The sequence below is a fragment of the Haliotis rufescens genome, unplaced genomic scaffold (assembly GCF_023055435.1).
Source record: "Haliotis rufescens isolate VD_foot unplaced genomic scaffold, xgHalRufe1.0.p SCAF_18, whole genome shotgun sequence".
In the NCBI taxonomy this organism is placed as follows: Eukaryota; Metazoa; Mollusca; class Gastropoda; order Lepetellida; family Haliotidae; genus Haliotis; species Haliotis rufescens.
Window position 1 is genome coordinate 14,455,001 of NW_025963868.1, and position 27,287 is coordinate 14,482,287.

The 27,287-nt window shown below is 46.3% G+C and overlaps 1 protein-coding gene across 1 annotated transcript; it reads right to left on the reverse strand.

Annotated features, from left to right (window-relative positions):
• Positions 1–4,278: 4,278 nt before the first annotated feature.
• On the reverse strand, positions 4,279–26,936 carry LOC124112990. Its single transcript, XM_048398273.1, has 9 exons — positions 26,652–26,936; positions 26,017–26,293; positions 22,853–23,081; positions 21,247–21,581; positions 13,071–13,213; positions 7,704–7,953; positions 7,156–7,248; positions 5,888–6,211; positions 4,279–4,883 (listed from the first exon to the last, which is right to left on the reverse strand). Exons 1-9 carry the CDS (start codon positions 26,901–26,903, stop codon positions 4,564–4,566), a joined length of 2,223 nt encoding a protein of 740 aa, XP_048254230.1. The 5' UTR covers positions 26,904–26,936; the 3' UTR covers positions 4,279–4,563.
• Between the last annotated feature and the right edge of the window lie 351 nt (positions 26,937–27,287).

Here is a 27,287-nt window from a genome sequence, read left to right on the forward strand (position 1 = left end):
GGCGTGTTCTGTGTCGTTAGATTACCTGGAGCCACTGTTGTAGTGGGCGTTCTTTGTCGTTAGATTACCTGGAGCTACTGTTGTAGTGGGCGTGTTCTGTGTCGTGAGATTACCTGGAGCTACTGTTGTTGTGGGCGTGTTCTGTGTCGTTAGATTACCTGGCGCTACTGTTGTAGTGGGCGTGATCTGTGTCGGAAGATTACCTGGAGCTACTGTTGTAGTGGGCGTGTTCTGTGTCGTGAGATTACCTGGAGCCACTGTTGTAGTGGGCGTGTTCTGTGTCGTTTGATTACCTGGAGCTACTGTTGTAGTGGGCGTGTTCTCTGTCGTTAGATTACCTGGAGCTACTGTTGTAGTGGGCGTGTTCTGTGTCGTTAGATTACCTGGAGCCACTGTTGTAGTGGGCGTGTTCTGTGTCGTTAGATTACCTGGAACTACTGTTGTAGTGGGCGTGTTATGTGTCGTTAGATTACCTGGAGCCACTGTTGTAGTGGGCGTTCTTTGTCGTTAGATTACCTGGCGCTACTGTTGTAGTGGGCGTGTTCTGTGTCGTTAGATTACCTGGCGCTACTGTTGTAGTGGGCGTGTTCTATGTCGTTAGATTACCTGGAGCTACTGTTGTAGTGGGCGTGTTCTGTGTCGTTAGATTACCTGGAGCTACTGTTGTAGTGGGCGTGTTCTGTGTCGTTAGATTACCTGGAGCTACTGTTGTAGTGGGCGTGTTCTGTGTCGTTAGATTACCTGGAGCTACTGTTGTAGTGGGCGTGTTCTGTGTCGTTAGATTACCTGGCGCTGCTGTTGTAGTGGGCGTGTTATGTGTCGTTAAACTACCTGGAGCCACTGTTGTAGTGGGCGTGTTCTGTGTCGTGAGATAACCTGGAGCTACTGTTGTAGTGGGCGTGTTCTGTGTCGTTAGATTACCTGGAGCTACTGTTGTAGTGGGCGTGTTCTGTGTCGTGAGATTACCTGGAGCTACTGTTGTTGTGGGCGTGTTCTGTGTCGTTAGATTACCTGGCGCTACTGTTGTAGTGGGCGTGATCTGTGTCGGAAGATTACCTGGAGCTACTGTTGTAGTGGGCGTGTTCTGTGTCGTGAGATTACCTGGAGCCACTGTTGTAGTGGGCGTGTTCTGTGTCGTTTGATTACCTGGAGCTACTGTTGTAGTGGGCGTGTTCTGTGTCGTTAGATTACCTGGAGCTACTGTTGTAGTGGGCGTGTTCTGTGTCGTTAGATTACCTGGAGCTACTGTTGTAGTGGGCGTGTTCTGTGTCGTTAGATTACCTGGAACTACTGTTGTAGTGGGCGTGTTATGTGTCGTTAGATTACCTGGAGCCACTGTTGTAGTGGGCGTTCTTTGTCGTTAGATTACCTGGCGCTACTGTTGTAGTGGGCGTGTTCTGTGTCGTTAGATTACCTGGCGCTACTGCTGTAGTGGGCGTGTTCTATGTCGTTAGATTACCTGGAGCTACTGTTGTAGTGGGCGTGTTCTGTGTCGTTAGATTACCTGGAGCTACTGTTGTAGTGGGCGTGTTCTGTGTCGTTAGATTACCTGGAACTACTGTTGTAGTGGGCGTGTTCTGTGTCGTTAGATTACCTGGAGCCACTGTTGTAGTGGGCGTAATTTGTCGTGAGATTACCTGGCGCTACTGTTGTAGTGGGCGTGTTCTGTGTCGTTAGATTACCTGGCGCTACTGTTGTAGTGGGCGTGTTCTATGTCGTTAGATTACCTGGAGCTACTGTTGTAGTGGGCGTGTTCTGTGTCGTTAGATTACCTGGAGCTACTGTTGTAGTGGGCGTGTTCTGTGTCGTTAGATTACCTGGAGCTACTGTTGTAGTGGGCGTGTTCTGTGTCGTTAGATTACCTGGAACTACTGTTGTAGTGGGCGTGTTCTGTGTCGTGAGATTACCTGGAGCCACTGTTGTAGTGGGCGTGTTCTGTGTCGTTTGATTACCTGGAGCTACTGTTGTAGTGGGCGTGTTCTGTGTCGTTAGATTACCTGGAGCTACTGTTGTAGTGGGCGTGTTCTGTGTCGTTAGATTACCTGGAACTACTGTTGTAGTGGGCGTGTTATGTGTCGTTAGATTACCTGGAGCCACTGTTGTAGTGGGCGTTCTTTGTCGTTAGATTACCTGGCGCTACTGTTGTAGTGGGCGTGTTCTGTGTCGTTAGATTACCTGGCGCTACTGCTGTAGTGGGCGTGTTCTATGTCGTTAGATTACCTGGAGCTACTGTTGTAGTGGGCGTGTTCTGTGTCGTTAGATTACCTGGAGCTACTGTTGTAGTGGGCGTGTTCTGTGTCGTTAGATTACCTGGAGCTACTGTTGTAGTGGGCGTGTTCTGTGTCGTTAGATTACCTGGAGCTACTGTTGTAGTGGGCGTGTTCTGTGTCGTTAGATTACCTGGAGCTACTGTTGTAGTGGGCGTGTTCTGTGTCGTTAGATTACCTGGAACTACTGTTGTAGTGGGCGTGTTCTGTGTCGTTAGATTACCTGGAGCCACTGTTGTAGTGGGCGTTCTTTGTCGTTAGATTACCTGGAGCTACTGTTGTAGTGGGCGTGTTCTGTGTCGTTAGATTACCTGGCGCTACTGCTGTAGTGGGCGTGTTATGTGTCGTTAGATTACCTGGAGCCACTGTTGTAGTGGGCGTTCTTTGTCGTTAGATTACCTGGCGCTACTGTTGTAGTGGGCGTGTTCTGTGTCGTTAGATTACCTGGCGCTACTGCTGTAGTGGGCGTGTTCTATGTCGTTAGATTACCTGGAGCTACTGTTGTAGTGGGCGTGTTCTGTGTCGTTAGATTACCTGGAGCTACTGTTGTAGTGGGCGTGTTCTGTGTCGTTAGATTACCTGGAGCTACTGTTGTAGTGGGCGTGTTCTGTGTCGTTAGATTACCTGGAGCTACTGTTGTAGTGGGCGTGTTCTGTGTCGTTAGATTACCTGGAGCTACTGTTGTAGTGGGCGTGTTCTGTGTCGTTAGATTACCTGGAACTACTGTTGTAGTGGGCGTGTTCTGTGTCGTTAGATTACCTGGAGCCACTGTTGTAGTGGGCGTTCTTTGTCGTTAGATTACCTGGAGCTACTGTTGTAGTGGGCGTGTTCTGTGTCGTTAGATTACCTGGCGCTACTGCTGTAGTGGGCGTGTTCTATGTCGTTAGATTACCTGGAGCTACTGTTGTAGTGGGCGTGTTCTGTGTCGTTAGATTACCTGGAGCTACTGTTGTAGTGGGCGTGTTCTGTGTCGTTAGATTACCTGGAGCTACTGTTGTAGTGGGCGTGTTCTGTGTCGTGAGATTACCTGGAGCTACTGTTGTAGTGGGCGTGTTCTGTGTCGTTAGATTACCTGGAGCTACTGTTGTTGTGGGCGTGTTCTGTGTCGTTAGATTCCCTCGAGTCACTGTTGTACTGGGCGTGTTCTGTGTCGTTAGATTACCTGGAGCTACTGTTGTAGTGGGCGTGTTCTGTGTCGTTAGATTACCTGGAGCTACTGTTGTAGTGGGCGTGTTCTGTGTCGTTAGATTACCTGGAACTACTGTTGTAGTGGGCGTGTTCTGTGTCGTTAGATTACCTGGAGCTACTGTTGTAGTGGGCGTGTTCTGTGTCGTGAGATTACCTGGAGCTACTGTTGTTGTGGGCGTGTTCTGTGTCGTTAGATTACCTGGCGCTACTGTTGTAGTGGGCGTGATCTGTGTCGGAAGATTACCTGGAGCTACTGTTGTCGTGGGCGTGTTCTGTGTCGTGAGATTACCTGGAGCCACTGTTGTAGTGGGCGTGTTCTGTGTCGTTTGATTACCTGGAGCTACTGTTGTAGTGGGCGTGTTCTCTGTCGTTAGATTACCTGGAGCTACTGTTGTAGTGGGCGTGTTCTGTGTCGTTAGATTACCTGGAGCTACTGTTGTAGTGGGCGTGTTCTGTGTCGTTAGATTACCTGGAACTACTGTTGTAGTGGGCGTGTTATGTGTCGTTAGATTACCTGGAGCCACTGTTGTAGTGGGCGTTCTTTGTCGTTAGATTACCTGGCGCTACTGTTGTAGTGGGCGTGTTCTGTGTCGTTAGATTACCTGGCGCTACTGTTGTAGTGGGCGTGTTCTATGTCGTTAGATTACCTGGAGCTACTGTTGTAGTGGGCGTGTTCTGTGTCGTTAGATTACCTGGAGCTACTGTTGTAGTGGGCGTGTTCTGTGTCGTTAGATTACCTGGAGCTACTGTTGTAGTGGGCGTTTTCTTTGTCTACATTGTTAATTCTTGTAGCTTTGTTGTTGCAAAATCCAATAATCAGAAAGAAAGACAAAATATATTTATTAATCAGCTAAATATGTTCTTATCATCGATACATTTACATATATGTCGATTTACGCGAGACCATAAAATGTTGAAACATGTAAAGATTTCATCCTGAACATATTATTCAAACAATAATCTGAATTATCAACCAACTACAAAGGCACACGCGCAGAAAAGAAGTAACAAAAGCCAGTAACATCATATCAACATCATTCCACCAAGAAAAACGTTTTTCCCAATATATTCATGGAAGAAGTAAAAAGCTTGTTGGTATGTATCCCTGTTAAGCTGGTGGAGATGGTAGAACTCCAACAGCATCATTCTCGTCCCTCCTCACACACTGCTTCTTTGAGACGTTGAAATGCATCATCGCGGGGCACGAGCGGATGTAGTAGATGCCGGTGACGTCACACTGGACATACTTGTTGTGGTCGGGGGCGTAGAGGAAGAACATGTTGCCGGCGTCGATGTTGGCCTTAGTGCAGGGGTCGACGAAGGTGAAAGCAGTGGATCCGACTCCCTGGTGCTGGTAGTCAGGGGAACACGTCTGTGCGTCCTGGAACCAGAGGAAGCCATCCTGGCAGGAGTTCTCCCATGGCATGCCTGTAAGTAAGACGGAGTGAGTGAGTGAGTTGGGGTTAACGCCCCTTTGAAAAGAGTATTCAACTGTGATTCTGGTCGTTTTGTTTATCTGTTGTTTTACGCCACACTCAACAATATTGTATAACGGCGGTAAATAATCAAATTTGGACGAGACAATCCAGTGATTGACATCATGAGCATCGATCTACATTTACGCAGTTGGGACACGATGACATGCTTCAATCAAACCTAACTACCCGTCGCCTCTTAGGACAAAGTATGGGTAGTTTGATATGAATTCTAACCCGGATCTTCGCAGGGGGATTCAGGTCGTAGACGTTTATAACTTTGGTGACACCAAGGATTGTAATCAGCTGGTCCTGGCACAAATAAGGGATGCAAATCTGAACAGCGAATTGAGGAGCCTTCAACGTCTTAGCCACCTGTGCGATTAGACTAACATCTAGTCTCATAAATTAAAATATTAAACAGAAAAAAAGAGTTGTAAAATCTTAATATAGAATAATAAAACGGAGCCCTGAGGCTCTCTTCATTTCCTAATTGCAGTAATCTAGACTTACAAAATAATATAGACTTGCAGGGGCAACATTGGAGATATATGTTTCAGGGGTCTGAATGACAGCGGCAGTGGATAAAGCGTTCGCTCGTCACGCCGTGGACCCGGGTTCGAATCTCCAAATGGGTACAATGTGACTGTGAAACCCATTTCCGGTGTCCCCCGCCGTGATATTACTGGAATATTCCGAAAAGCGGCGTAAAACCATTATCACTCACTCACTCTGAATGACAGACTTACGTGCGCCGTCAAAGTGTGTGACATAATGGTATCTGAATATCGAGACAGTGTATTGTTTAAATATCCCATATTCCGGTCTGTGAGATCTCCCCGGATTCTACTTGTTGTTAATCAGTGACGAAGCCAAAGACCGAAATAGTCGGGATGTTGGTCTACGTCTACTGAAAACAGTTGAATGAAGGAATGAAGGGCTATCAACACCTCTTACCCGAGGGGTCACAGTGGATGTACTTGGCGAGGTTTCCGGGGTAGGGGAAGTACATGTGGTTGTTCCTGATCTCGTTTAAGGTGCATGGGTTGGATATGTTGTTGGTGGCGATGGGTTTCTTGTTGTTGTTGATGACGGCGTGTTCAGTACCACACACATGCGAGTCGGCGATGTAGCGCTTCTGACCCGGGCACTGAGTGATGTACATGTCGCCGGTGAGGTCGCACCTGATGAACTTCGTGTTGTCGTACGGATGAGGGAAGTAGAGTTCGTTGTTGCTGATCCTGGCGGCTGTGCAAGGGTTTTCAATCTCCTGCCAGTTATCTGAAAATCAGCAGAATTCTTATTCTTAAAAATAACCACAGTAACCCAGGAACTACCTTTTCAATCCCAGCTGCGTGGATATCAACCACTGGATTGTCTGGTCTAGACTCGGTTATGTACAGACCAACGTCATATAGCTGGAATAATGCCGAGTGTGGCGTTAAACAACAAACACACACATGTTCTCAAAGCACATCTATGCTGCACGTGCATCTTCATCCAGCCACAGTGAACACCTATGGAGGATTCCCCCACGCAGATCTCATGCTGCACGTGCATCTACATCCAACCACAGTGAACACCTATGAAAGATTCCCCCACGCAGATCTCGTGCTGCACGTGCATCTACATCCAACCACAGTGAACACCTATGAAAGATTCCCCCACGCAGATCTCGTGCTGCACGTGCATCTACATCCAACCACAGTGAACACCTATAAAAGATTCCCCCACGCAGATCTCGTGCTGCACATGCATCTACATCCAGCCACAGTGAACACCTATGAAAGATTCCCCCACGCATATCTCATGCTGCACGTGCATCTACATCCAACCACAGTGAACACCTATGACAGATTCCCCCACGCAGGCGTTTCTGTGTTCGGAACATAAAGATTACCTTTTAAACAAACATTGCTTTTTGCGCTGATTTCATGATTCGCTTTGGCATCAAAAGTATTTATCTTATATTGTTTTAAAGAAGATAAAAGTGCTGCACACATAACTTGTACACCTGCAAAGCAATTGGGATCTGAATATTTGCAGTAAAATCTTGATCCAAAATTATATGATTTTATTTTACACCAACTGAGTTTTCACTTTGGAGTTGTTCAACTGAAGGTGTCTAACGGCCGTTCTAGACAGTATTGGGAGCTTAATGTGCTAATGTGTATTTCAGTCAGGAGATATAGCGATATGTGCAGATATGTGATTTCATACTGTACCTCTACACAAGAACTTGTTGTATTTGCTGATGAGGAAGTCGGTTTTGGTACACTCCTTCTCAACTCCATCCTCCCGGCATATGATATCAGGACCTTTAAGAAATACGTACATAGATGACTCACATGTTTCAGCAAACACGTGTTGACATTCATATTCACTTTTAAATAATGAATAATATGCCAGGTTCAGCATAAAGTTCCGGGTATCTTAAAGAAAGTACTAGAATTCTATATTCATCATACTTAATATGTATGTCTTGATATAGTCCTGACTGTTGATACACGTGGTCGTGAGCCCGACCACCCGATCCCGTAACTCGCCTCTTATCACAAGCATGGGTTGCTGAAGACCTGTTCTAAGCCGGATCTTTACGGGGTCATGTTTTCCAAAAGCGATTTTCTAGTTTAGTGAATGCGCTATCGCTGTAAGGAGCTTGAGTATCATGTAAGGGGAGATTACCTAACACCGACGCCGGACAAGCATAATCTAATTTGTACTACTGAGTGATGACAGTGTAATAGTAAGATCTCTAGTCAGGTTAACGTACCTTTTGGTGGTCCTTTTACAATGGACATGTGGACAGAAGCATTGTCACAGTCCTTTAACCCCGTGGCGGAAGCAGGGAGCTTAGCTCCTTCGTACGTGATGTACAGTGGACGGCCGTCTATTGACGTGTTGACGTACATCACTGACGGGAGGTCGCCCGTGGCAACGCCCTTGACGTCATGGAACGCGGGACCCGGATGTGTAACCTCGTAGGAGGCGTATACATTGACGACGCCGCAGTTGACTGTCGTCTGCAGAAACAGGAGTAAGAGACAAATAGTGGTTGATGGAATGAGAGACATGGGGTTTCCCACAAACAGTGGTTGATGGAATGAGAGACATGGGGTTTCCATCAAACAGTGGTTGATGGAGTGAGAGACGTGTAGTTTCCCACAAATAGTGGTTGATGGAGTGAGAGACATGGGGTTTCCCACAAACAGTGGTTGATGCAATGAGAGACATGGAGTTTCCCACAAACAATGGTTGATGGAGTGAGAGACATGGGGTTTCCCACAAACAGTGGTTGATGGAGTGAGAGACATGGAGTTTCCCACAAACAGTGGTTGATGGAGTGAGAGACATGTGGTTTCCCACAAATAGTGGTTGATGGAGTGAGAGACATGGGGTTTCCCACAAACAGTGGTTGATGGAGTGAGAGTCATGGAGTTTCCCACAAACAGTGGTTGATGGAGTGAGAGAGATGGGGTTTCTCCCAAACAGTGGTTGATGGAGTGAGAGAGATGGGGTTTCCGACAAAAAATGGTTGATGGAGTGAGAGACATGGAGTTTCCCACAAACAGTGGTTGATTGAGTGAGAGACATGGGGATGTCCACAAATAGTGGTTGATGGAGTGAGAGACATGGAGTTTCCCACAAACAGTGGTTGATGCAATGAGAGACATGGAGTTTCCCACAAACAGTGGTTGATGGAGTGAGAGACATAGGGTTGTCCACAAACAGTGGTTGATGGAGTGAGAGACATGGGGTTTCCGACAAACGGTGGTTGATGGAGTGAGAGACATGGGGTTGTCCACAAATAGTGGTTGATGGAGTGAGAGAGATGGGGTTTCCGACAAACAGTGGTTGATGGAGTGAGAGACATGGGGTTTCTCCCAAACAGTGGTTGATGGAATGAGAGACATGGAGTTTCCCACAAACAGTGGTTGATGGAGTGAGAGACATGGAGTTTCCCACAAACAGTAGTTGATGCAATGAGAGACATGGAGTTTCCCACAAACAATGGTTGATGGAGTGAGAGACATGGGGTTTCCCACAAACAGTGGTTGATGGAGTGAGAGACATGGAGTTTCCCACAAACAGTGGTTGATTGAGTGAGAGACATGTGGTTTCCCACAAATAATGGTTGATGGAGTGAGAGACATGGGGTTTCCCACAAACAGTGGTTGATGGAGTGAGAGTCATGGGGTTTCCCACAAACAGTTGTTGATGGAGTGAGAGAGATGGGGTTTCTCCCAAACAGTGGTTGATGGAGTGAGAGAGATGGGGTTTCCCACAAACAGTGGTTGATGCAATGAGAGGCATGAGGTTTCCCACAAACAGTGGTTGATGGAGTGAGAGACATGGGGTTTCTCCCAAACAGTGGTTGATGCAATGAGAGACATGGAGTTTCCCACAAACAGTGGTTGATGGAGTGAGAGACATGAGGTTTCCCACAAACAGTGGTTGATGGAGTGAGAGACATGGGGTTTTCCACAAACAGTGGTTGATGAAGTGAGAGACATAGAGTTTCCCACAAAGAGTGGTTGATGGAGTGAGAGACATGGGGTTTCCCACAAACAGTGGTTGATGGAGTGAGAGACATGGAGTTTCCCACAAAGAGTGGTTGATGCAATGAGAGACATGGAGTTTCCCACAAACAGTGGTTGATTGAGTGAGAGACATGGGGTTGTCCACAAACAGTGGTTGATTGAGTGAGAGAGATGGGGTTTCCGACAAACAGTGGTTGATGGAGTGAGAGACATGGAGTTTCCCACAAACAGTGGTTGATTGAGTGAGAGACATGGGGTTGTCCACAAATAGTGGTTGATGGAGTGAGAGACATGGAGTTTCCCACAAACAGTGGTTGATGCAATGAGAGACATGGAGTTTCCCACAAACAGTGGTTGATGGAGTGAGAGACATAGGGTTGTCCACAAACAGTGGTTATTGGAGTGAGAGACATGGGGTTTCCGACAAACGGTGGTTGATTGAGTGAGAGACATGGGGATGTCCACAAATAGTGGTTGATGGAGTGAGAGACATGGAGTTTCCCACAAACAGTGGTTGATGCAATGAGAGACATGGAGTTTCCCACAAACAGTGGTTGATGGAGTGAGAGACATAGGGTTGTCCACAAACAGTGGTTGATGGAGTGAGAGACATGGGGTTTCCGACAAACGGTGGTTGATGGAGTGAGAGACATGGGGTTGTCCACAAATAGTGGTTGATGGAGTGAGAGAGATGGGGTTTCCGACAAACAGTGGTTGATGGAGTGAGAGACATGGGGTTTCTCCCAAACAGTGGTTGATGGAATGAGAGACATGGAGTTTCCCACAAACAGTGGTTGATGGAGTGAGAGACATGGAGTTTCCCACAAACAGTAGTTGATGCAATGAGAGACATGGAGTTTCCCACAAACAATGGTTGATGGAGTGAGAGACATGGGGTTTCCCACAAACAGTGGTTGATGGAGTGAGAGACATGGAGTTTCCCACAAACAGTGGTTGATTGAGTGAGAGACATGTGGTTTCCCACAAATAATGGTTGATGGAGTGAGAGACATGGGGTTTCCCACAAACAGTGGTTGATGGAGTGAGAGACATGGGGTTTCTCCCAAACAGTGGTTGATGCAATGAGAGACATGGAGTTTCCCACAAACAGTGGTTGATGGAGTGAGAGACATGAGGTTTCCCACAAACAGTGGTTGATGGAGTGAGAGACATGGGGTTTTCCACAAACAGTGGTTGATGAAGTGAGAGACATAGAGTTTCCCACAAAGAGTGGTTGATGGAGTGAGAGACATGGGGTTTCCCACAAACAGTGGTTGATGGAGTGAGAGACATGGAGTTTCCCACAAAGAGTGGTTGATGCAATGAGAGACATGGAGTTTCCCACAAACAGTGGTTGATTGAGTGAGAGACATGGGGTTGTCCACAAACAGTGGTTGATTGAATGAGAGAGATGGGGTTTCCGACAAATAGTGGTTGATGGAGTGAGAGACATGGAGTTTCCCACAAACAGTGGTTGATTGAGTGAGAGACATGGGGTTGTCCACAAATAGTGGTTGATGGAGTGAGAGACATGGAGTTTCCCACAAACAGTGGTTGATGCAATGAGAGACATGGAGTTTCCCACAAACAGTGGTTGATGGAGTGAGAGACATAGGGTTGTCCACAAACAGTGGTTATTGGAGTGAGAGACATGGGGTTTCCGACAAACGGTGGTTGATGGAGTGAGAGACATGGGGTTGTCCACAAATAGTGGTTGATGGAGTGAGAGAGATGGGGTTTCCGACAAACAGTGGTTGATGGAGTGAGAGACATGGAGTTTCCCACAAACAGTAGTTGATGCAATGAGAGACATGGAGCTTCCCACAAACAGTGGTTGATGGAGTGAGAGACATGGGGTTTCTCCCAAACAGTGGTTGATGCAATGAGAGACATGGAGTTTCCCACAAATAGTGGTTGATGGAGTGAGAGACATGGAGTTTCCCACAAACAGTGGTTGATGCAATGAGAGACATGGAGTTTCCCACAATCAATGGTTGATGGAGTGAGAGACATGGGGTTTCCCACAAACAGTGGTTGATGGAGTGAGAGACATGTAGTTTCCCACAAACAGTGGTTGATTGAGTGAGAGACATGTGGTTTCCCACAAATAGTGGTTGATGGAGTTAGAGACATGGGGTTTCCCACAAACAGTGGTTGATGGAGTGAGAGTCATGGGGTTTCCCACAAACAGTGGTTGATGGAGTGAGAGAGATGGGGTTTCTCCCAAACAGTGGTTGATGGAGTGAGAGTGATGGGGTTTCCCACAAACAGTAGTTGATGCAATGAGAGGCATGAGGTTTCCCACAAACAGTGGTTGATGGAGTGAGAGACATGGGGTTTCTCCCAAACAGTGGTTGATGCAATGAGAGACATGGAGTTTCCTACAAACAGTGGTTGATGGAGTGAGAGACATGGAGTTTCCCACAAACAGTGGTTGATGGAGTGAGAGACATGGGGTTTTCCACAAACAGTGGTTGATGAAGTGAGAGACATGGAGTTTCCCACAAACAGTGGTTGATGCAATGAGAGACATGGATTTTCCCACAAACAGTGGTTGATGGAGTGAGAGACATGGGGTTTCTCCCAAACAGTGGTTGATGGAGTGAGAGACATGGAGTTTCCCACAAACAATGGTTGATGCAATGAGAGACATTGAGTTTCCCACAAACAGTGGTTGATGGAGTGAGAGACATGGAGTTTCCCACAAACAGTGGTTGATGCAATGAGAGACATGGAGTTTCCCACAAACAGTGGTTGATGCAATGAGAGACATTGAGTTTCCCACAAAGAGTGGTTGATGGAGTGAGAGACATGGGGTTTCCCACAAATAGTGGTTGATGGAGTGAGAGACATGGAGTTTCCCACAAACAGTGTTTGATGGAGTGAGAGACATGGAGTTTCCCACAAACAGTGGTTGATGCAATGAGTGACATGGAGTTTCCCACAAACAGTGGTTGATGGAGTGAGAGACATGGAGTTTCCCACAAACAGTGGTTGATGGAGTGAGAGACATGGGGCTTCCCACAAATAGTGGTTGATGGAGTGAGAGACATGGAGTTTCCCACAAACAGTGGTTGATGGAGTGAGAGACATGGGGCTTCCCACAAATAGTGGTTGATGGAGTGAGAGACATGGAGTTTCCCACAAACAGTGGTTGATGGAGTGAGAGACATGTTTTTTTTTTCCACAAACAGTGGTTGATGGAGTGAGAGACATGGAGTTTCCCACAAACAGTGGTTGATGCAATGAGAGACATGTAGTTTCCCACAAACAGTGGTTGATGGAGTGAGAGACATTGAGTTTCCCACAAACAGTGATTGATGCAATGAGATACATGGAGTTTCCCAAAAACAGTGGTTGATGGAGTGAGCACAGGGTATGGAAGTTTTACTGTAATTGAACTGATACGATTAGGTGCCACGGGAGTTTCGATTACGTTCCGACGGATGGTGATTTAGCCCCAATTTCATTAAAAGTCAGATCTATTATTTCGGGTGGGTGGGGGCGCATAGCTGTGTGACTTTCAAGCAGAGAGGTAACGTATCGGAGTAAAAGATCTGGTTTCAATGAGATTGATGTCACACGGGAATAATACTTACCAAAACCGACACGTATGTGTCATTTGCCGTGGAGTTGCTAGCCGACGGTAACGAAGGAACGTCAACCGAGACCGTGACTTCAGTCGAGATGTTTTGCAGTTTTTTGTGTATCTCAGTTTCGGTCTTACTCAGGGATAACACGGCTGAAAGAATACAAATCAGTGTCGGGTATAACTGACTCGGCTATGAGAAGGCCATTTTGCACATCTTCGAGCAATTGCAATTAACACCGAGGTAATATTCCAGCTAAATCACGGCAGTCTCCAAACAAACCTATTAATAGCTATTAGGAGCAACGTCTCACGCCGTCTCAATCACCCAAGTCACCGAGCAAACCAAACGATCCGATTATCCTCTGCCGAAGGGTAACAAAGTGCTGGGGATCTATTCGTTTTTTGCCTCCTATCCTAGTTTTAGGCGACGGTTGGGGAATGTGTTAGGTTGTACGTAGGCATATGACCGACCAGCGATACCCTATCCGCTATTCGTACAATAAAATTTGACTTACACGTGGGAGATTAAAGGTGAGGTGAAATGGGGTTTAACGTTCGTTCAAGATAATATTGCACTTATAATAGCGACGTGCATGCACGTGTGTGTGGCTGCTTGTACTAGTTCAGAATAGTTTCATAGTTTTATAGTGTTAAATCACTCATATATCATGCCGCAGTTTAACATGTATACCCCACTCAGACACAGAATACCTACTCCGAGCCTACCAGTCCTTATTTCATCCCCTTAATGCCGGGCTCCACACAGGGTAACAACAAGCAGTTTCTTTACCGTCTTTTGTTACAACGAAACAAGGGAATCAAACCATCGACCTTCTGCTCTTCGGGATGATGCTCTATCCACTACACTATGAAGGTGATCTTTCTATTTTAGCATCTATCATCACAAGTGCCATTACTGCTGGTGACTGTTGTTTGATCTAGCCACCCCTACACCCAGTGCCACTACTGTTGGTGACTGTTGTACCCGTCTACATTCTCATGCACCTAGTGCCACTACTGCTAGTGACTGGTGTACCCGTCTACATTCTCATGCACCTAGTGCCGCTACTGCTGGTGACTGTTGTACCCGTCTACATTCTCATACACCCAGTACCGCTACTGCTGGTGTCTGTTGTACCCGTCTACATTCTCATGCACCCAGTACCGCTACTGTTGGTGACTGCTGTACCCGTCTACATTCTCATGCACCCAGTACCACTACTGCTGGTGACTGTTGTACCCGTCTACATTCTCAAGCACCCAGTACCACTACTGCTGGTGACTGTTGTACCCGTCTACCAACTCATGCACACAGTGCCACTACTGCTAGTGACTGGTGTACCCGTCTACATTCTCATACACACAGTACCGCTACTGCCGGTGACTGTTGTACCCGTCTACATTCTCATGCACCTAGTGCCGCTACTGCTGGTGATTGTTGTACCCGTCTACATTCTCATACACCCAGTACTGCTACTGCTGGTGACTGTTGTACCCGTCTTGCCACCCATACACCCAGTGTCACTACTGCTAGTGACAGTTGTACCCGTCTACCCACTCATACATCCAGTGTCACTACTGCTAGTGACTGTTGTACCCGTCTACATTCTCATACACCCAGTACCACTACCGCTGGTGACTGTTGTACCCGTCTACATTCTCATACACCCAGTACTACTACTGCTGGTGACTGTTGTACCCGTCTACATTCTCATACACCCAGTACCACTACTGCTGGTGACTGTTGTACCCGTCTACATTCTCATACACCCAGTACCACTACCGCCGGTGACTGTTGTACCCGTCTACATTCTCATGCACCTAGTGTCACTACTGCTGGTGACTGTTGTACCCGTCTACATTCTCATGCACCCAGTACCGCTACTGCTGGTGACTGTTGTACCCGTCTACATTCTCATGCACCCAGTACTACTACTGCTGGTGACTGTTGTACCCGTCTACATTCTCATGCACCTAGTGTCACTACTGCTGGTGACTGTTGTACCCGTCTACATTTTCAAGCACCCAGTGCGACTACTGCTGGTGACTGTTGTACCCGTCTACATTTTCAAGCACCCAGTGCGACTACTGCTGGTGACTGTTGTACCCGTCTACATTTTCAAGCACCCAGTGCGACTACCGCTGGTGACTGTTGTACCCGTCTACATTTTCAAGCACCCAGTGCGACTACTGCTGGTGACTGTTGTACCCGTCTACATTCTCATGCACCTAGTGCCGCTACTGCTGGTGACTGTTGTACCCGTCTACATTCTCATGCACCTAGTGTCACTACTGCTGGTGACTGTTGTACCCGTCTACATTTTCAAGCACCCAGTGCGACTACTGCTGGTGACTGTTGTACCCGTCTACATTTTCAAGCACCCAGTGCGACTACTGCTGGTGACTGTTGTACCCGTCTACATTTTCAAGCACCCAGTGCGACTACCGCTGGTGACTGTTGTACCCGTCTACATTCTCATACACCCAGTACCACTACTGCTGGTGACTGTTGTACCCGTCTACATTCTCATACACCCAGTACCACTACCGCCGGTGACTGTTGTACCCGTCTACATTCTCATGCACCTAGTGTCACTACTGCTGGTGACTGTTGTACCCGTCTACATTCTCATACACCCAGTACCACTACTGCTGGTGACTGTTGTACCCGTCTACATTCTCATACACCCAGTACCACTACCGCCGGTGACTGTTGTACCCGTCTACATTCTCATGCACCTAGTGTCACTACCGCTGGTGACTGTTGTACCCGTCTACATTCTCATACACCCAGTACCACTACTGCTGGTGACTGTTGTACCCGTCTACATTCTCATACACCCAGTACCACTACCGCCGGTGACTGTTGTACCCGTCTACATTCTCATGCACCTAGTGTCACTACTGCTGGTGACTGTTGTACCCGTCTACATTCTCATGCACCCAGTACCGCTACTGCTGGTGACTGTTGTACCCGTCTACATTCTCATGCACCCAGTACTACTACTGCTGGTGACTGTTGTACCCGTCTACATTCTCATGCACCTAGTGTCACTACTGCTGGTGACTGTTGTACCCGTCTACATTCTCAAGCACCTAGTGCGACTACTGCTGGTGACTGTTGTACCCGTCTACATTTTCAAGCACCCAGTGCGACTACTGCTGGTGACTGTTGTACCCGTCTACATTTTCAAGCACCCAGTGCGACTACTGCTGGTGACTGTTGTACCCGTCTACATTCTCATACACCCAGTACCACTACTGCTGGTGACTGTTGTACCCGTCTACATTCTCATACACCCAGTACCACTACCGCCGGTGACTGTTGTACCCGTCTACATTCTCATGCACCTAGTGTCACTACTGCTGGTGACTGTTGTACCCGTCTACATTCTCATGCACCCAGTACCGCTACTGCTGGTGACTGTTGTACCCGTCTACATTCTCATGCACCCAGTACTACTACTGCTGGTGACTGTTGTACCCGTCTACATTCTCATGCACCTAGTGTCACTACTGCTGGTGACTGTTGTACCCGTCTACATTCTCAAGCACCCAGTGCGACTACTGCTGGTGACTGTTGTACCCGTCTACATTCTCAAGCACCTAGTGCGACTACTGCTGGTGACTGTTGTACCCGTCTACATTTTCAAGCACCCAGTGCGACTACTGCTGGTGACTGTTGTACCCGTCTACATTTTCAAGCACCCAGTGCGACTACTGCTGGTGACTGTTGTACCCGTCTACATTTTCAAGCACCCAGTGCGACTACCGCTGGTGACTGTTGTACCCGTCTACATTTTCAAGCACCCAGTGCGACTACTGCTGGTGACTGTTGTACCCGTCTACATTCTCATGCACCTAGTGCCGCTACTGCTGGTGACTGTTGTACCCGTCTACATTCTCATGCACCTAGTGCCGCTACTGCTGGTGACTGTTGTACCCGTCTACATTCTCATACACCCAGTACTGCTACTGCTGGTGACTGTTGTACCCGTCTTGCCACCCATACACCCAGTGTCACTACTGCTAGTGACAGTTGTACCCGTCTACCCACTCATACACCCAGTGTCACTACTGCTAGTGACTGTTGTACCCGTCTACATTCTCATACACCCAGTGCGACTACCGCTGGTGACTGTTGTACCCGTCTACCAGCTCATACAAACAGGGTCACTACCGCCGGTGACTATTGTACTCGTCTACATTCTCATGCACCTAGTGCCGCTACTGCTGGTGACTGTTGTACCCGTCTACATTCTCATACACCCAGTACTGCTACTGCTGGTGACTGTTGTACCCGTCTACGAACTCATACACCCAGTGTCACTACTGCTAGTGACTGTTGTCCCGTCTACCAACTCATACACCCAGTGTCACTACTGCTAGTGACTGTTGTCCTGTCTACCAACTCATACACCCAGTGTCACTACTGCTAGTGACTGTTGTCCCGTCTACCAACTCATACACCCAGTGTCACTACTGCTGGTGACAGTTGTACCCGTCTACCAACTCATACACCCAGTGTCACTACTGCTGGTGACTGTTGAACCCGTCTACCCACTCATACACCCAGTGTCACTACTGCTAGTGACAGTTGTACCCGTCTACCAACTCATACACCCAGTGTCACTACTGCTGGTGACTGTTGTCCTGTCTACCAACTCATACACACAGTGTCACTACTGCTAGTGACTGTTGTACCCATCTACCAACTCATACACACAGTGTCACTACTCCTGGTGACTGTTATACCCGTCTACCCACTCATACACACAGTGTTACTACTGCTAGTGACTGTTGTCCCGTCTACCAACTCATACACCCAGTGTCACTACTCCTGGTGACTGTTGTCCCGTCTACCAACTCATACACCCAGTGTCACTACTCCTGGTGACTGTTGTCCCGTCTACCAACTCATACACCCAGTGTCACTACTCCTGGTGACTGTTGTCCCGTCTACCCACTCATACACCCAGTGTCACTACTGCTAGTGACAGTTGTACCCGTCTACCCACTCATACACCCAGTGTCACTACTGCTGGTGACTGGTGTCCTGTCTACCAACTCATACACACAGTGTCACTACTGCTAGTGACTGTTGTACCCGTCTACCAACTCATACACACAGTGTCACTACTGCTGGTGACTGTTGTCCCGTCTACCAACTCATACACCCAGTGTCACTACTCCTGGTGACTGTTGTCCCGTCTACCAACTCATACACCCAGTGTCACTACTGCTGGTGACTGTTGTCCCGTCTACCAACTCATACACCCAGTGTCACTACTCCTGGTGACTGTTGTCCCGTCTACCCACTCATACACCCAGTGTCACTACTGCTGGTTACTGTTGTCCCGTCTACCAACTCATACACCCAGTGCCACTACAGCTGGTGACTGTTGTACCCGTCTACCAACTCATACACCCTGTGTCACTGCTGCTGGTGACTGTTGTACCCGTCTACCAACTCATACACACAGTGTCACTACTGCTGGTGACTGTTGTCCTGTCTACCAACTCATACACACAGTGTCACTACTGCTGGTGACTGTTGTACCCGTCTACCAACTCATACACCCAGTGTCACTACTGCTAGTGACTGTTGTCCCGTCTACCAACTCATACACCCAGTGTCACTACTGCTAGTGACTGTTGTCCCGTCTACCAACTCATACACACAGTGTCACTACTGCTGGTGACTGTTGTACCCGTCTACCAACTCATACACCCAGTGTCACTACTGCTAGTGACTGTTGTCCCGTCTACCAACTCATACACACAGTGTCACTACTGCTGGTGACTGTTGTCCCGTCTACCAACTCATACACCCAGTGTCACAACTGCTGGTGACTGTTGTACCCGTCTACCAGCTCATACACCCAGTGTCACTACTGCTGGTGACTGTTGTCCCGTCTACCAACTCATGCACCCAGTGTCACTACTCCTGGTGACTGTTGTACCCGTCACTACTGCTAGTGACTGTTGTCCCGTCTACCAACTCATACACCCAGTGTCACTACTGCTAGTGACTGTTGTCCCGTCTACCAACTCATACACACAGTGTCACTACTGCTGGTGACTGTTGTCCCGTCTACCAACTCATACACACAGTGTCACTACTGCTGGTGACTGTTGTCCTGTCTACCAACTCATACACACAGTGTCACTACTGCTGGTGACTGTTGTACCCGTCTACCAACTCATACACCCAGTGTCACTACTGCTAGTGACTGTTGTCCCGTCTACCAACTCATACACCCAGTGTCACTACTGCTAGTGACTGTTGTCCCGTCTACCAACTCATACACACAGTGTCACTACTGCTGGTGACTGTTGTACCCGTCTACCAACTCATACACCCAGTGTCACTACTGCTAGTGACTGTTGTCCCGTCTACCAACTCATACACACAGTGTCACTACTGCTGGTGACTGTTGTCCCGTCTACCAACTCATACACCCAGTGTCACTACTGCTGGTGACTGTTGTACCCGTCTACCAGCTCATACACCCAGTGTCACTACTGCTGGTGACTGTTGTCCCGTCTACCAACTCATGCACCCAGTGTCACTACTCCTGGTGACTGTTGTACCCGTCTACCAACTCATACACCCAGTGTCACTACTCCTGGTGACTGTTGTCCCGTCTACCAACTCATACACCCAGTGTCACTACTCCTGGTGACTGTTGTACCCGTCTACCAACTCATACACCCAGTGTCACTACTCCTGGTGACTGTTGTCCCGTCTACCAACTCATACACCCAGTGTCACTACTGCTGGTGACTGTTGTACCCGTCTACCAACTCATACACCCAGTGTCACTACTCCTGGTGACAGTTGTCCCGTCTACCAACTCATACACCCAGTGTCACTACTCCTGGTGACTGTTGTCCCGTCTACCAACTCATACACCCAGTGTCACTACTGCTGGTGACTGTTGTACCCGTCTACCAACTCATACACCCAGTGTCACTACTGCTGGTGACTGTTGTACCCGTCTACCAACTCATACACACAGTGTCACTACTCCTGGTGACTGTTGTCCCGTCTACCAACTCATACACCCAGTGTCACTACTCCTGGTGACTGTTGTCCCGTCTACCAACTCATACACACAGTGTCACTACTGCTGGTGACTGTTGTACCCGTCTACCAACTCATACACCCAGTGTCACTACTGCTGGTGACTGTTGTCCCGTCTACCAACTCATACACCCAGTGTCACTACTGCTGGTGACTGTTGTACCCGTCTACCAACTCATACACCCAGTGTCACTACTGCTGGTGACTGTTGTACCCGTCTACCAACTCATACACCCAGTGTCACTACTGCTGGTGACTGTTGTACCCGTCTACCAGCTCATACACCCAGTGTCACTACTCCTGGTGACTGTTGTCCCGTCTACCAACTCATACACCCAGTGTCACTACTGCTGGTGACTGTTGTCCCGTCTACCAACTCATACACCCAGTGTCACTACTGCTGGTGACTGTTGTACCCGTCTACCAACTCATACACCCAGTGTCACTACTGCTGGTGACTGTTGTACCCGTCTACCAACTCATACACACAGTGTCACTACTCCTGGTGACTGTTGTCCCGTCTACCAACTCATACACCCAGTGTCACTACTCCTGGTGACTGTTGTCCCGTCTACCAACTCATACACACAGTGTCACTACTGCTGGTGACTGTTGTACCCGTCTACCAACTCATACACCCAGTGTCACTACTGCTGGTGACTGTTGTCCCGTCTACCAACTCATACACCCAGTGTCACTACTGCTGGTGACTGTTGTACCCGTCTACCAACTCATACACCCAGTGTCACTACTGCTGGTGACTGTTGTACCCGTCTACCAACTCATACACCCAGTGTCACTCCTGGCGCCTGCTGTGCATGTATATCCACCCAAAATGATATCTATAAACATTGAGTTGCTTGTGTGGTCAAGTGATGTAAAACGCTGCGATTTAATTGTGTAAAATTGCCCAGCTGCCAAGAAATATAAATTGTCGGTTCCTAAGGTTCACCATAATCTGAGCCAGGGATCCGCAGACCGTTTGATGCGTCTATGACGTTTGTCTTGTATTAACACAATAATCGTTTGAAGAAAGCAGTCAACGTCTACGACCTGTGTCACCTTGGGAATTTCCCCCACTCACTCACTGACTCACCTCTGCAGGCGCTGCGCTGTATCTCGTACAGGATTGTGTCTATCTCAGCGAAATTGTTCAGCAGGAAGTAGTGGGTGCAGTTCGGCTGTGTGGCCACGCTCATCAGCTCATCCGGGTTCACGCTTCCAATTCCAATACTAAAGAAAACGACACCCGCTTCTTTCGCTCTCTCTGCTGCGGCCCTCGTCTGTAAAGTACTGTCTGACCCACCATCAGTTAGTAAGATGGCTAATTTGGACGCCTGTGACCTCATCCCATTGGATGTCGTAAACACGCTCGACATCATCTCGTCTATACCACCAGCTGTGTTAGTACTCCCTCCAACATAGAAGATCCTGCAATATCACAAATATATAGTTTCGCCCAATATGTTCATCGTTGAACATGGTATAAATGAACGACTGAATAACGCTCGGGATTGTTGTAGGTATTTTGGTTTTATTGACCAAAGAGTTCCCCATGTGTACACACTATGATTTGGTTTTTTTAAGATTTGATAGCCTTTCGTTCACTGAAGATATGTGGATTTGCCAAAACCCAAGACATTATGCTTGTAAAGTGTAAAGGCAAATGAGAAGTTGTAGTTGTAGAAGAACAACTTTTACGAAATAAAAAATATTCTGGCACCCCCAACTGCAGCAAATAAGCCAGGGCTACCGTTGTGAAAAACATAATTAATTCGAGAAAGTACAGGGAAACATTGGCTTCAGACCTCAGTCCCTAAGAGTGTTCTGAAATAATATGTGTTGTGGATATAGTACAAAATGAAAAGCTCCTTCCAAAGTAAAACGGGGTGGTCGGATAGCCAAGTGGTTAAAGCGTTAGCTCGTCACGCCGAAGACCCGGGTTCGATTCCCGACAACGGTACAATGTGTAAAGCCCATTTCTGGTGTCCCCCGCCGTGATATTGCTAGAATATTGCTAAAAGCGGCGTAAAAACATTCTCACTCACTCACTCCAAAGTAAAACACGCTTGTCGTGAAGCAGCCACGACAACATATTTTGTCCCTTCGAAAAATTATACGTTCAATAACCTTCCTTAACATATTTCACAGCACCCTCGGTCATCCATTTCAATTCCATTATGATTAATACCGTGGACCTATTCGCCACTTAAGCTTCGTTTTGAGTTCCAAAATAGCCATCCATTTACATTACACGACATTTGTTACAAGAAGTACTCTCCTCGTGTTATTGTGTACCGTCTAATATACAACTGAACGCCACCCCTCCCATCATAATACTCAGGAAAACAGTTTTTCCAGCAAGAAGTTCATTCTGATCCATGAAACATATCGAGGGATCGCTCGAAACATGTATGAGGTGTATGCCAAACTCTCGTATGGAAGATTCATTTTGATTGGTTGTTGATGTCAAGCTTATGCGCGAAATCCTGTGGTTGGTTAGGGATACAGTAGACAGAGGTCGTGACGTCACTTCCGCAACGAAGCTGAGGTGCCGTATGAGGCCATGTTATATGAATCAGAACGGAATAACGATTTGATAATAATAATAATAATAAAAATAATGGATAATCGGGAATAGTTTCACAGGATCAGGTGTTCGGCTTCAAGCATATGGATAGACGAAAGGTGTTTTTTCTTGCCTATGGATATTTCTGACAATGTCATCGGTGTCGTAGTATTCATTGAGGCGGAATACGACCGATGGCGAGGAACTGAAGCGGACGATGGCGACGTGTGTCCCTGCACGACTCACACCCAGGCCCTCCACCACCTGCTGCAGGAAGCCCAGCATTACACTGAAGTCAGATGATCCGATACTGCCCGAACTGTCCACCAGGAAAGTCACATCCAACTCTGCGTCGCAGGATTCTAAACACACATAAGTCCTTGCATTAAAAAAATACAATTTTCTACAAGAAGTACAAAAAGAAACTACACCGCTCGGTTGATTTTATCATATGTTTGATTCTCAATTGGAAAGATCTAAGTTTGCGATATAATATCCAAAAATTAACTATACTGACTCTTTGTAAGAACTCAAAGAATACTTCTACAGTTGCATATTTTCTAAAATATATTTTGATTTACAAACTCTGAAAATTAATAGACATGTTGCGCACTGTTGATCCGTGTCTTAGGCTTCATGTTCATTGAATCAATCTTTTTTTACACGAAATTACCCAGCCACGGATTGCTTTTTACAAATTGTTGCAGGAATGACTGATGCCATCGTCTATATCTCTTGGGCTCTCAATTCAGTAAACCTACACTGGATCGATTACTGGGGTTCTCGCGATTTCAAAGTACCAATCCTTGATTTTCAATTTGACATTACCGACCAATCAAATATCGGGATAAGGAAAATGGAAGTGGGTTAGTGACTTGCGTAGGTCGTGTCAATGGACACGAAGACATCCTTTCCATCAAAATGATTTATGAGGGCTTTCTTTGCTTGTCAGTCAGTTTTCAATGTTAAATTTTTCGCAAACTCTATCGTACTCGATGATACCAACCGCCAGGTTGTTGATATCGCCAACCCAACATTGGCGAGTTTGTAACTCGCATTCTGATTGGTCCGTTAGACTGAGTAGCAAATCAAATTAGCTATGAAAATCAAGGGCAGATAATTTGAGATCGCGAAAACGACGGGAATGGATACAGGGTTTGGTGTAGGTTTACAAAAATGCTGTAGATATAGAAGATGAAGTGATGGTTAAATAGTGACAGTTCTTTCAATTTATGTAGAAATGTAGAAAACAAACTCGGTATACTTTGTTTTGCCCCTTAGTTTATTTATAGGGACCAAAACCAGGCCAAGATTTTTTTCCATCACCGATGGTCCAAATAAAATCCTGTACAATGCATTTATCAGAGTCCGTATGTAATCCACAAAAACAAAATTACTAAACACTTCATTGTCGAAATTACAGATTGGCTGGACTGCCACTATCTTCCGTAGGAATTGCGGGTCTTGGTCTGGTTATGCAAATCTTGGACTTTCACCACTTTTTAAAAAAAACCCAAAGAGTTTGGGAATAGTGCTGACAAACACTGAAGCACTATCAAGGCGAATCTTGGATTCGGACCCACGATCATATATTTCTGGCACCTTAAAGGGCAGAAATCTTGCCGTCAGTTGGTTTGTTGTTTAACGCCGCACTCAGAAATATTCCAGCTATATGACGGCGGTCTGTAAATAAATCGAGTCTGGACCAGACAATCCAGTGATTGACATCATGAGCATCGATCCACGCAATTGGGATCGATGACATACATCAACCACCGTCACATGTACAATACATTGAACATACGTGTAAAAAAGTTCGCTATACCCATACTGTCATCGAAACTCCTTATTCACACACACTTTATTCAGTGATTTTTGTACAAACGAAATACAAGTTAGGTGCAAACAGTATATTCGAATACAACATATTTCTTTGTTTTTCTAATGATAGCAATTTTAACATAATTGCATGTTATCAAAGTTGGAGTATTTGTGTACTAACAGCATTGGCATAAAACAAGTACTTTGCTGTATTCATATTGGATAAAGGCTCCTGCGATGACAAAATTTAGATTTTATGTAACTTTGCCTTAGATGGCTACACGCTGGACAAATTAACAAAAAGTTTTATCCTTTTTCTATATGGTGTAAGCTACAAACTTTACATTTTCTAAATTCACGAAGAATATAATTGTCGTCCACGTTCAACTTCTAAATTGTTAGAACTAAGCCGACTAGTCAATGTGGTACTTAAATTATTAACAGTGATACTACTCAAATAGTTCTCACATAAAACGGATGTTCTAAAACTGTGCATACTAACACATTTGGGGACTTTCGGATAAATCACTGTGCCAAACCTGTAAAAAAGTTATCTTTTAACCGTTGCCGTAACATGTTTAGTAATACGGTTTTATTACCACATGTTTGAAAGAGCCAGACATTACCAAATCCTAATCTAAATATAACAACTTTAAGTTTCTTTACCAAATTAACGTGGCCTTGGTCATCGAACAAACGTAAGATATAACAACAGTTTTTGGTAAACGAGATTCCTGCATATGGATAAGAGACAGCCAATATTTCAAAACATCAAGCGACAAAATAGAATAAACTCGTATACCACACTCGTCTAACACCTAAAAAGCACTTACAGCCATTCAAGTGAACATTTTGTAATGGTTCTATGTCACTGAACCCCAAATTTCTGCCCCGTATAAAAGTATTGGTATTATCTCTGCATCAAATAATTTGAAGTAAAGGTGAGGCGAGTATGTTTACAGGGAATGTATACTGCTTTACAAGACTATGAACATCTTTCTTGTCTGAATTGCTATATTCTTTGTAGCTTTTGACCACGGTAATCTCTTGCTAAAATGCAAGACAAGATAACTATATCCAGTAGTCAACTACTAATTTTGTTTTCGTTAGATCATCATGGAATATATCTAACTTTATTTGTAAGTTGTTGACAGTATTGTCAAACTAAATAAGGTCATCAACGAAAAGAAGTAGAAAAATATCAATAACAATAACTGAACACCAAAACGACAAAATTTCAACTTGAGTAACCAATTAGTTCATTAAAAAAACTGAAACAGAATGTACTAAGCGTACACCCTTGCCTCACACCTATGAGGCAAGGGTACTCTATTCTACTCTACAAATACTCTATTGTTTGAACGAACACATGCCTTTGCATCACTGTAAATTAATAGTATCAATTTACCCATTTTAGTACTCAAACCGTGTTTGTAGAATAGCTTCCATAGAAGAAGAAGCTGGACTCTAACATACCTGTTACCACGAGGGAGGAGAAGTTGGCAACTGGAGGTTTTGGATGGTATATGTTTTTCCAAATCTGGCTTTGGGCATCCACGCTCCCTGGAATTATGTCGTCATCTTGCCGCAGCTGGATGTAGAGGGAAGCAGCTAGACCAGAATATAGCGGTTTTAAGAGATCCCGCCATTGAACCTGACTCCAGTCAATGCGGAATTTGATCTGGATCTGGTTGCAGACGTGTCGGATGGATGCGGGACATGCAGTGGTAGCTTTAAACATAGACTCATCTACCTGTTGCAATGAAAGGAGTTAATGAATGGGATTTAACGCTGCTTTAAACAGTATTCCAGTTCAGTTGGAGGACAGGTCAATGTATTGAAGGCTGTTTCACCCCCCTACAGTAACATCAGTTTTGTTTCTTGTTTAACGCCGCACAATATTCCACCTATATGACGGCGGTCTGTACATAATCGAGGTCTGGACATAAAAATTCAGGGTACGATGACATGCATCAGCCAAGTAAGCGACCCAACCACCTGATACCGCCTCTATTGCCACAAGCATAGTTTGCTCGAAGACCCGTTCTAACCCAGGGTTCACCTCTGTCAAAAGTTTCCATGTCATTTCATGGTATGTATCTTTAACTGACCTGCCAAATACCGCCATAATATCCGCTTCTGTACGTCTTGGAGTCAAGGCCATCCCTGGACTCGACAAAGGCTAATCGTCTCAGAAAAAGCCTGTCCTTGGGGAAGATACAGCCATCTCGAATTTGGTCAATAGTTGCTTGGACAACATTCGTGCCCCTCTGATTGTCCAGTCTGGTCAAGTCTATGTCCGCTACAACTCCCACCCCAAACCAGAGCAACACCGTAACACACACCGCCCTCATCCTCGCCATCTCCTACCTATCTGGCACCGGAGACAATAGGTTTCAGCAGCCGTTATCAACTCCTTGTCAAAGCGCATGCGTAATAAGTTCAAGTACATATTGTTTTCCAATATTGCGATAACCTCGTGGTGTCACCTTCAACCGGGAAGTTGCATTATCATTTGAAGGGCTCTCGTCCTCAGATTCCAGACTTGAATGTATGGGTTGGGTAAGATTAAGACGTTGCATGCGTGTTATCAAATTCAATGCATAAACTATTAAAGCTAGATGGTCGACACTTCAAACAGGAAGTCCGTCCAGCCTAGGTCCTGTACAGTAAGGAATGGGTCAGTTCACACTGAAGGCCGAGGTAGGACAAGAGCCCTTAGTTCTTGGAAGTTCTTTGTAATAATG